Source organism: Echiichthys vipera (assembly GCF_963691815.1).
Source record: "Echiichthys vipera genome assembly, chromosome: 8".
NCBI lineage: Eukaryota > Metazoa > Chordata > Actinopteri > Perciformes > Trachinidae > Echiichthys > Echiichthys vipera.
The window spans coordinates 23,589,737-23,602,086 of record NC_139833.1 but is presented as its reverse complement, the minus strand read 5'-3'; the positions used below and the strand labels follow the sequence as shown (position 1 = coordinate 23,602,086).

General features: G+C 39.6%; 1 protein-coding gene across 2 annotated transcripts in view; it reads right to left on the bottom strand.

Annotated features, from left to right (window-relative positions):
- Positions 1-12,350, bottom strand: part of adcy2a (adenylate cyclase 2a) — a gene marked incomplete at both ends in the record, with an annotated part of 70,698 nt that overhangs the window by 5,320 nt on the left and 53,028 nt on the right. The window contains 8 exons of one of the 2 annotated variants that reach the window (XM_083919220.1): positions 27-185; positions 2,603-2,687; positions 6,292-6,476; positions 6,570-6,689; positions 7,789-7,926; positions 11,636-11,720; positions 11,916-12,013; positions 12,265-12,334. In XM_083919220.1, the coding sequence (XP_083775346.1) occupies positions 27-185; positions 2,603-2,687; positions 6,292-6,476; positions 6,570-6,689; positions 7,789-7,926; positions 11,636-11,720; positions 11,916-12,013; positions 12,265-12,334 (940 nt within the window). Of the gene's footprint in view, positions 1-26; positions 186-2,602; positions 2,688-6,291; positions 6,477-6,569; positions 6,690-7,770; positions 7,927-11,635; positions 11,721-11,915; positions 12,014-12,264; positions 12,335-12,350 lie in introns of both variants that reach the window. The other variant, XM_083919219.1, reaches the window with a different exon arrangement.

Here is a 12,350-nt window from a genome sequence, read left to right as displayed (position 1 = left end):
CATGGAAAGAAAACATAAAGGCCTACCTCATTCTTCCAGTTGCGCGCCAGGAAATGTTCTGCGACGTGTGCAGGCAGGACATTCTCCAACAAAACCCGGTTGAGGTTCTCCATCGTTTCAATCTCCTCACACTCCTTCTTGAACTTGTTCTTCCACAGAAAGTCTAACCTACAGTAATATTCATTCTGTTACAAGAGGACACAGAGGTGAAGAGACTGAAGGTACAGTTGTACATCTTTCTTCCATCAAGTCACAGAAAAATAGAAACAGCTACAAAATGTGGATTCCAATGGCGCTTAAACACAAAGTAACACCAAAAAGAACAGGCCACAATTTTTTAACACTTGCAAAATAGCTCACAGCTTCCGTCAAGACAGACAGAAAGACAGTGATTTATGTGCCTTTGGTTAAATCACAGCATTACATCAACAATACTTGTCGATAAACACAGTGCAAAGCAAGACAGAGTCAAAGTTTTCAGGACGTGAGGAATAACTTTCTCTAGTGAGAATATTGTGGGTACAATTCGAACGTGACATTTCATTTTCTTCCATATTGGGTGAAGAGCTCACAGCTCAAATGCTCTATGGTTACTCTTTTTAAGCCTGTTCCTGAGCAGTACATCATGGACTGATATCATCAAGAGGATGCATCAACCAAGGACAAACACGTTTTTTAAGATGAACTAATGGAGAAATGATAAAGCAGGGAAGGTGATATGATTCGATATTATAAATATAATTACTTGTTGCAGTCACAGAGGAAAAGGGGGAGTGGAGTACAAGGACAAAGTTTGTATGTTTACACATCAGATCAATGTGTGTGAGTCTGAGCAGAAATTATTAAATTGCATCTGTTATTTTTGCTGTACAGTTGGTCACGCTGGTGCCTTTCCTTCATTCTTTTCATTCATGTGAGCTGGGGACATCAGTACTTTGTTTTCGGAAAATACATTTACTATCTACTCAGACTCATCTGTTTAATATTCATGTATAGCTGTGTGGCTCTATATCAAAAATCCAGCAGCACTTATTTCAGGAAGCGTATCATCACAATTTCCACCCGTTGTGGGACAGAAGCCCTAAGCATTTACAGAAACAGAAGTTCCCAATGGAAACTAAAAGTGTGTCAACAGTTATGGAACATAACCAATTTAAATCACATGGTAAGTAATACAGCACACATATTCATAAATTATGCTGCCGAAGAAAAGTCCCTGTGATTTTGGCACACTTGAATTGTCCACTTTTGTGTAGCAGTGGCACAGGGTTCATACAGTAAAAGGTGGTGCTTTTGCTTACACCTGTACTCATGTTGTCAGTATACTTTTTGTGGACATAGTTCACTCCCAAAGAGAGTGAAAGAAAAAGTGCAGTATCCATGCTGTTATTTCAGACCACTGTGCAGCCCAGGGGAGCAGCAGCATCCCATTTAATGATAAGCTCTGATATTAAACAGAAATATTACCCTGCTTGTGTCTTCTCTCACTGACAGAGTGCTTGGATCCCGCATTCAGCTCTATTCTAAACCATATAAATAAAGTAAAACATGTGCACACACTGCATGTACTATATGACCTACATGTACAGTGTTATCTACTGTATGTCACTGTCATTTAAAATAGAGTAAAAATGTAAATATATGTGTAATCAGAATACAAAACTGATGGATCACTCTTACTTTAAATGCATATAGTTGAAGACTGTACTGGATCACACTCAAGTACAGTAACCCTGCAGTGTAACAAAATTAAAAAATATCTTGACTAAGTAGCACACAACTCTCCAGAATGACCAGTCTCTGGTCCCTGCATTTTCTGGATAGTAAGTCCACCTGTGCAGCTTCAGACTTGCTAATGTAACTCATAGGCCCAGAGGCCAGACAGACTGGTCTCATGATGCCTCTCTTGCAGAGCAGCCAAAAAGCTTTATCATCTCTACTTAGTTTATCAACTGTGCAGAGTACCTACCCCCCTGAGGTAATAAAGGTACATATACATATATATATATATATATATATATATATATATATATATATAGAGAGAGAGAGAGAGAGAGAGAGATAGGAGGAGTCCAACTTCATCTGTATTCACATTTAACATTTAAAGCTAGTTCTATTGACTCAGAAGAAAAATACAGCCTTGTGCAACCCCAAGCTGCATTGCTTCTTGCATGGCCGGGCAGTACTACATCAAACTCACTTGTGTTCACGTGTGGGAGACCATTAAGGAGATCATGGGATCATGTAAATCCCTCAGCGGGAGGGATATGACAGGTATGTAAACGATATAGCACAAGTTTCTCACAATGCAGTCGACATATTTCACACGCCAACAGACTAAGTAAGTGGGGACAAAGACCATAGTACACAGGAAAAAGCATTCCAAATTGTGAGAAAACGGGAGAAAACATGAACACATAAACAAAATAAAAACTGTAAAAGTAGTGGGTAATAAAACAGCCAATACACTGGGAAGAAAAATAAAGAGTGCAACATTGTTGCAAGAGCAAAGCTGAAAACTATATTCTTTCAGAGTTGAGAAGGTGAAAATGTGCTGAAGACATACGCTTACATCATTTAAACCATTATATCATGGACTTACCTGTCTGGCAAGCACAAGCAGAGTGATGAAGAAGATAAAGAGGGAGATAGAGCCCATACTCTTCAGGTCTTTGAGAACTCCTGGTCTTGAAGGGCAGAGAAAAAAAGGAGGATGTTTGTGCGTGGAGAAAGACAGAGAAGGCAAGAAGAAAAAGATAAAGACAGGGATAAAGAGTAAAAGTGACATAAGGTAAAAGTTAAAATGGTGGTGGGAAAAGTAAAAGACAGAGATGAGAGTAAGAACATTTAATTAAAAATTCAGACTACAATCTGTAGTCTCTGACGCGTCACATGATTGGTTAGCAGACCATTTTATTCCAAGCTGTCACTCGGTTAAGACTGTCACTTCTGCTTTGCTGTGTCAAGAGCTTGTTTACCATTTCATTCCAGTGGCTGTGCTTCCGTGCAGCGTTCATTCGCAAGGAATGTTTTGAGAGTGTTCACCGTCTGCGAAGATTCAGCACTATGAATACACTTAAAGCTCTTGGGTTTCCACCATCATAGATCTCAAAATAGGACACCTGTCCAGGGCAAAATTAGACAGCCAACTAAGTTACAGCTAATGTGTGTCTATGTAATGTCCTGTGCATGCAAACATACAGTACTAGTCTGGCTACTGTACATTGGATCCTCAAACACAGCGTTGTAAACACTCATAGCCAATACATACTGTATTATATGTGACGTTAAAAAGAGATTAAAAATGCACCTATTATACTGTATATACACTCAAGATCAAAATGATCACGTTATTAATACTTTATATTTATTATTATGATATACGGTATTTATTTATTCTGAAATGCTGTTATTCTTTATTGTTCAGAATTTGATAAATGGTCTGCTGTGACTATACCACTGCTGTATTATGCTTTTTTTAATTAACCAAGACACTTCAACAAAAACCCTTTACTTTGTAAAAAAAAAAAGTGAGCAAAATTAGAGAACACTATGGAGAAGATTACACAAAGACTCAATGTGGAATCGGTTCAACACTGCAGCTTGAATTACTCGCCACGTCAGTGTTGAACAGGGCAAGAATCTGTCTCTGCACACAGTGTCTCATTGTTTAAAACAATTTGGACTGAAAGACCACTCTGCAGTGACCAAACCTCTCATCAGCAGAAAGAACAAGAAGTCTAGACTTGTCTTTATTTGAGGAGCATATTGTGTGGACAAAGGGGAGAACTGGTCCAGAGTGAACTTCAGTGATGAGAGTAATTTCAATTAATTTGGGTCTGATGGGAAACATTATGTTTGGCGTATGGACTGGGGAAACACTGAACCCAAAGTGTGTAAGAAAGTCAGTTAAAGCACATGTACTCTTTCAACCCCCTCAGTGTTGTCATGGAGATATGACCTAAACATACAGACTAGAATGTTTTTTTGTACCAGGCCTTAAATAGGTTTAATAATGCTTTGAAAATCTGCCTGTTTAACATGGGGGTCAATGATAAATTGCTCTATTGTACAAATTGCAGAACTGCAGTTTTGGCACTTCCATATTGGATCAACCAGGAAGTCGCTGTGGTTGGGGCTTGGTCTGAACCCTGAGTCAGTCAGACCTGGAGTCAGATGTGGAGTTGTTCGTCAAAGACTTTTTAGAGGACATAAACATAAGGAACACACATTTTTGAGTGGAGGGTATCTTTAAGCTCTGAATGTGTGATAAGACTCAAACCGGACTGTTGCATCCTAATTTTGGCAACCATTTTGCATATTAATGGCCTCTTACTCTTATCTAGGGCAGAGCTCAGCAGACATCTGAGAAAACAGCCTGCAAGTTCTGCACTTGCCTGGTTCATTATCGAATCAATTCTTTACACAGAATGAATGACGATGACTGAGGACGGACAGTTCCCAATGAAGATAAATCAGTGATGGAGGGCATAATTTCTTTTGGTTTCTGATGAAAACTCTTAACTCTAATGGTAAGTGACAGATAAAGATAAATGATAAAAGCTTTTGTATTTGTCAATTCTACACTTGAAGGTATAATCCAGAAACTTTCCAATCGGTGTGTCTTTGGCGATATTCCCTCCCTATATTCAAATGCCTGCCATGTTAGTGACACTGCTGACAGCTGTTGGTCAACCGGTGTAGCTCGTCACTGCCCGTTATGCTGTGTTCACTTGTAATTGGAATTCGGGAACTTCCAACTTCTGAGTCAGGCTTGCAGTAAGGGCAGAAGTGTAATAGGAACATGTGTTTGTGTATGGATTTAAGAGGGTAACATATAGGGGGTGGACCGGAAGTGGAGAAGTGAATGTGAGTCAGTAAAGTTTACAAAAGAGCAAAAAAAAAAAGCCTCACCTGCAATTACATCTTACCGCCAAAGAGGCTGCTAGAAACGACGTATCTCAAATCTTACAGATTATGACTTTAACCCTTTCCCATTTTGTACTACTGCTGACCAAAGCTGTGTGAAATGTACTGGCTTAGAAGGAGGGACAACAACTCCTTTAAAATCTTATTAAGCTATGTCAATCTCTTTGACAGAAAAGTCAATAACTAAAAAGACAACATCCTTCCTCTGCTGGAAATCAAACCTTAGACTTTAATGATGATACCATGTGATGACTCATCATTTGTCCACTATCAATGAGTTAGTGATTGATGTTACACCCAGAAGTCATTTATTTGCAAGTGGGGCTTCCAGCAATCAATCATTTTCCAGTAAAACAACAATAGGTGTCCAATGGCGTATTCCACTATTTACTGCCTTTGGAGCAGCTGCTGGATTTGTCTGTAGTTCATCATTGTTAAATGTTCTGTTGTCTTACTCAAAGTCAGATGTGATTGATTAAAATTGTGTCTCTGTGTACCCAGTACACAGGTTAGCCTAGCCTTTCTTTGTGAAAAATGAAAATGTATGCATTCGAAAACCAAAAGTCTCATTCACAAATTATGTGTGACTGAAACTGCCCTTCATGATGTCACTGAGCGACTTCACATGGCTAGGGCAGTCCGTCTCTCCACTGCACTCATCCTTTGGGACCTTTCTGCAGCGTTTGACACTGTTAACCACAAGATCCCTGTTTCCACTCTTGAGCAATTAAGTATCTCAGGCTCTGCACTCTCCCTACTCACATCCTACCTAAAAAAACACACATACCGGGTCACTTGGAGAGGCTATGTGTCGGAACCCTGTCTTCTTACTACTGGGGTCCCTCAAGGCTCAGTCCTGGGGCCTCTCCTCTTCTCTCTGTACACCAACTCACTTGGTTCTGTTATTCACTCATATGGCTTGTCCTATCACAGCTATGCTGATGACACCCAACTTACTTTCTCTTTTCCTCAGTCCGACACACTCACAGCAGAACGGATCTCCGCCTGTCTGACTGAAATTTCTTAAATAAAAGAGGTTGCAGAAAAAATATTGGCATTCAGAGAAGCAGGTTTAAGTGGTTCTGGCACCTGCCAAGGATACCCCAAGATGCCTCCATTTAGAGCTATTCTTGACTCTGGAAGAAGACCTTGAGGTAAACCACTGTGCTCTCCGTTCTCTTTTAATCATGGTTTTCCATTTAGTAAGAATCCCACAGGATTAACAGCGAATGGACATTGTCTCAATATAACTTCATTTTCTTTTCTCAGGCTACCTCAACACTCCTCTCCTCACCCACATTGACTCCCTATACCCTTCCTTGATGCACTCCTGAACCGTATCTGCCATCACCGTGCACCTACCTGTCCAGGCTTTCAGTCTTGTACAGAAATCTGCTATATTCATCCAGCAGAGAGGAATGTGTTTGTAGAATGATGATGTTGTAAACCACCACTGCTGTCAACATGATAATCATCTTCAGCTCGTAGTTTATCCTCAGGAACACAGAGCAAGAGATGAGGCCCAGTATGCAACTATAAATTAAATACTAGACAGACAGGAAAAAAAGACAGATTGGTTTGTTTGTTAAGTTATAATAATGGATTCATAAAGAATCATGATAATGATAATCTTCACTTACAGGAAGGTAGAAATTGTTTTTGCCTGTGAAAGCAATTAGTTGTCCATTAGGGTAAAACAGGGTTTCGTTGGATGAATTGTAAACAGGAACAGGCGGCGACAAATTGTCTTCCAAAAAGAACTAGAAAAAGAACACAAAGTTAACAGAAATTAAGGGTTTGTCACACCAGTGCTAAAAAAAATCTTTCCATTTAACTCCACCACAGAAAAAAACCCTCATGCAGTTCAGATGCAAATTACAAACACACTCTCCCTGTCATGGAGAGCTTGCCTTGCACGTCAGCATGTGAAAAGACAAATGGACCTACTTTGTACTTGCAGGAGGAAAAGAGTCTTAGATAAGAGGCCAATACTGACAACCATTCAATAGTGTCATTTAAAGTCAACCTGCAGGATAAGATGAGGATTGGCTGCCCCACTGAGCAAAGCTAAGTAAATTTGGTTCATCTGCCCTGAGCGACTGACCCATGTTGCCGCAAAACAAGATTATAATCTTTAGAATCGATTTGTGAGAAGGTCTAAACCAGGTTCCTGACACCGTGCTTTATCACGGAACTTCCACACAAGCCTCAGGCTGCCATTTCACCTATAGCCGAGCCTTTTTATTATTTTTTTCCTCATCAGATAAATCTTAAAATGAATGGAGAAGAGTAAACATTATCAACATTACATACAATATCCTCTTATCACCACATGCAAATGATGCAGGTACTGTTATGGAGGGAGATGTTCAAAAAATCTAAATGATTTGCTGTTTGGCAAAAGAAAACAATAAAAATAAGATATTTTCCTGCAGTTGACTAAGCAAAATAAATGGAAAGCATACAGATTAATAGTACATTAAAATGCTAGTCCGTCCAGATCCCCTAATCATGATGATTGAGACATATTTACTGCTGTGGCACCACATTAATTTTACTGTTGCAAGAAATACAGATTTGAGCTACTTTTATACTAAGTACATTCAGTAAGACAACATTAATTTAAGTTTCTTCAATGAATATAAATATGATTTAGCAAAAACACACCCCATGTTTCAATTTGTTTACTTCACTAGAGGCACATTTATTTATTTGATTTGTGTGACAACATTCCATTATCTTCTAATTGCACTAAATTTACTAATAAGGGGGTTGTCATCTGAAGGGTTGTGGTGCTTCACTCTGAGATAAGCCTAATTGGTGTTACCCTTACTGCAGCACCTGCATACAAAAGCTTACCATGTTGAAGACTGCCATTATGAGTATTAGAGCTGTGGTTGTCATGGTGAGCGTGACACGGGGCCATGGCTTGTTGGCAATAATGACTGATGACCTCAGCAGCCACATCCAAGACGTGGAGGCGCTTTTACTGCAGTGCTGCAGGGACACGTACAGACAACAGCACACAAACACAAGAATGTATGAATCGAAGGAGTGAAGAGCATGTATGAGCAGACATGTGCATTAACAAATTCATTATTTCTGTTGAGTAAGGACAATTAAAATAAATAATTTAAACAACACATAACGAGTTCACACATTGAAGCGCCTATTACTGATTTACTCCTAATTGCCTGAGCAGTGCCTGTGAAGTAGTTCAAGATGCATCCTGTCCAATTATAAAAAGAGGCATCCTATCAACTTAATGGTGAGTGCTGCAATATATTTCCAACGACATGCATAACAGTAATACAAAATTACCACTAAAAGCTATATATATATAGCCTCCAGGAAACCATTCAGTTTGACTGCAATGATAATTTTCTAGCTTTCATTTGATCCAAAGCAAAGCTAAAGGGGCTGTTAACTAGCTTTTATCTCCTGCTTCACTAATCACATTAGTATAACTGAGGGCAAAGACTAAATGTATGTAAGAGCAGCACACATTGTACAATCATCTTTCATTTTAACCCAGCAATCTGACAGGCAATACACTATATAGCATTATGATTTTAATATGTTCACATACTGACTGACTTTTCATTCATGTAAAAGGAAATCTTCCCATGCTTCAGCAAATGCTGGATTGGCCTGTTACAGTCAATTACAACTCCTGTTTGCTGCGCTGCCTTCAGCTGAATGTGTTTCATCGTGAGACAATGACAGTGAAAGTCCAAATCGTCTGCTCGGTCATCTCAGAGCAATATCTGAGCATCGTTGGGGCTGAGTGGATGTGACATTTGAATAGCTCAGGGATGAACATTACAAAACAATAAAGTACTGATGGCAGACTGTTTTATGCACCAGCAGGATTACCTGATACAGTATGTAGAGCTATGGGGCACATGTTGTTCTAAAAAAACAAGGCATTTGCACGCAATTTTCACCGCTAGTTCAGCAGTTTAAATAATAACTATAACTTAGTAAAACCATCTGCTGTGGTAAAAGAAGATTTAAAGTCGCGCAGTCACAGAACAAGCGGAATATATGTCAGTTCATCAAATAGGCATGCTTGACCTTTCTAAGGTACCAATCATCATTTCCTCCTGAATAGTGACAAGATTTGTGCAAGAAATATAGTATAATACATGTATAGTGTAGCCCGTTGGTGTGGTTTTGTTTACCAATGGGCTGGCCACATGGTCTGATATTCAAATGATATCCAACGTTATATTAGGAGAGGAATGTACAGTAGGAAGGAAGGCAAAGCTCTCGATCTACCGGTCAATCTTTGTTCCTACCCTCACCTATGGTCATGAAAGCTGGGTCATGACCGAAAGAACGAGGTCACGGGTACAAGAGGCCGAAACGGGTTTTCTCAGGAGGCTGGCTGGAGTCTCTTTTAGAGATAGGGTGAGAAGTTCAGCCATCCGTGAGGAACTCGGAGTAGAGCCACTGCTCCTATGCATTAAAAGGAGCCAGTTGAGGTGGTTTGGGCATCTAGTAAGGATGCCCCCTTGGCGCCTACCTAGGGAGGTGTTCCAGGCACGTCCAGCTGGGAGGAGGCCGCAGGGAAGACCCAGGACTAGGTGGAGAGATTATATCTCCACACTGATCTGGGAACGCCTCGGGATCCCCCAGTTAGTGCCGGTTAATGTGGCCTGGGAAAGGGAAGTTTGGGGTCCCCTGCTAAAGCTGCTGCCCCCGCGACCCGACCCCGGATAAGCGGTTGAAGATGAGATGAGATGAGATGTACAGTATGAATATGTATTTTTAGATTTCAAATCTTATCATCTCCAACCTATAATGATCAAATTCAACAGGAACACATACCTGATTTTGAAATTACATAATCCTTATTTAGGATTTTAATGGAAAAACCAAAGATGTGAGTCACATTGAATTTTTCAAATGTTAACTGAATAATTTCGTTGTTGATATCCTCTTTTAACATGAGGCTAAGTGAAAGGGACTGAATGTGCTCTTGCAACTGAAACACTCTGCTGCAACCTGCGTGTCTTTCATCACAACCTTCACAAAGGATCCATGAACTACAGGTTGATTCTGGTTTATTACACAGGAACCCTACAATAAATTGTGAGGTGTCTCCAAATCTCACGATCTCACAGTCGTAGATAATGACATGACATGAACTACGGCAAAGCAATGCCACATAGAGTCGACAAAATACAGCAGGAGGCTTCTTAAGAGTAGATATTGAGCATTTTGTTTTGGAGCCTTGGGCATACTCCACAGGGAGCACAGTTCAGACTCTCACTTGCAAAGAACTAAAGATCAGACATTGGGTGCAATGGGTTGTGTAGGCCTGCGGCTTGTGGAATTTTATAGCACCTTTAATGTGTTAATAGTCTACGCAACTAGTTTTCTAGACAGTTAGGATTACTAAAGAGAACTGAAGAAGTGTTTAAAGTCACTGACTATTTCCCAGTGACTAGATACAAGTGCAGTGGGAATATCTATAGAAATAGATGCCTTCTATTGCACAGTATTTTAAGAGCTGTAAGGTCATTGTTAGCAATTCAATTGATAGGGGACTTAACCTCAATTAAATATATCATAGACCATCTTGTATGAGGTACTTATCCGTAGTCTGTGTATTACCTTCAGTAAATGGTGGTTAACAGGCCGCCAGTTTGAATAAGCAAACAGGAGTACTGACACTGATGTATGAGATGCTGTGAATTGGTGCAGCAGCTGTAGCAAAACGTACTTTAGCCACCTTAAAAAGGCTCACCTACAAAATAATTGTCAGTCCAAGTGTACACTATATTTAGAATATTTTTACTGCTTTAACTTGACGTCCGACAGCTCTTTTCTTTGGGACTACATTTTCTCAACGTATTCCTACACATAAGCGCAACTATGCCGTAGACTGTTACTTCACAGATCAGCTGTTTAAGTCCAACTTTCCACAGTTTACAGAATACAAGTAACTTAAAATGACTGATTATAACAGTGATGATGAATTGTTATATTCAAAATCTAGCGTACATTGAAATTGATTTTATTTAGGTGTGCCTAAATACGTTTAGCTGCTGCCCCCGCCCACATCAGTTGATTGGCGTCTTTGTCTTGACTCCTGTCTGCTTCTCCAAACTGCCGGTACTAACCGTCCTCTACTTTAGCTAATACACTGACTATCTATAATTACCTCATACAAGCACTCTTTAAAAAGCCAAACTATCCCTTTAAGTATGCTGTAAACCCCAGAATCACAAGATCCAGTTGAGTGTGATGTGTTTGCTAAATGCAGAAACAAATGACACTACTAAAAAGATGAATATAAAAAGCTGCAGTGTGACATTTCACTACTTGATCTATGCATGCCTATGTTGACCAGAAATTAAAGAATCATTTTCTCCTGAAGCGCACACAAAATCAAGGGCAAGGGGGTATAAAGAGCACCTGTTTCATGCACAGGTTCAGGATTCATTTTTGCCTCAAGGTCACAACAGAGTTGCACTTGTGCTAACCACGGGGGAATTGAGGCAAACAATAAGGGCACTTAATGGGCCATTAAGCTGACCAGAGGGGCACTTTGATCACTCATGTGCCTTTGGTATGACATTAGGAAAAACATTAAGAACAGAAGTGTACCATTAGGAATATCCTGGTAAAAACACTTAAAGAACACTAAAAGGGCACTACTAAAACAATAATTTTCACAGTAAATGGATTTACTCACCAGGAAGTGTCCAATAAAACATATGAAGAGGATCAAGGAAAGGATAAGAAATGCCATTCCAAAGGATATCCCCAAGACAGTTGTCCTAAAAAACATACAATATATCATCAAGTTCAATACACTGAAAGTTGAATGTCATTGTGTAAAATGTCATTAGCACTGCTAAAACAACAAGCAAAGTGTAAGTTCATAAGAATAAACATACTGTACTACCACAGAGTAAAATTTTGAATTGACAGTAAATTTGCTCCTATAATACTTTGAAATAAAGCACACGTACTTTGGAAGGACGAGAATCTGCACAATAAAAATGCAGAAAAAGATCAAACAGGCGCAGGTGACATAGTATTTGAAGGCCGGCAAGGTTGTTGCTCTGTACTAAAAGGATAAGAAAAAGGTCAAGTATGAACAGACGGCTTTAAAAACTGATATTAAAGCCACTTCAAATGCTTCTCAGCTGTGCACTCAGACATCACAAGTCTCCCTATAATTTACAAGATTTCAGGTTAAGCTAAGTGTAGGCAAAGGTACAAGTAGTAACAATATGTTCTGTAATTCTGCTTGAAACAACTACCTTGATATATCCACTGAGGGGTGAATGATGCCAGTTAACTTGAACTGCCTCTTACCTCCTTCTCCAACGATGTATTGTGAAAGAATAATGATATTCTTTGGATGTCCTCGGACTTCAGCCACTGCCTGGAAGCATAAAGAC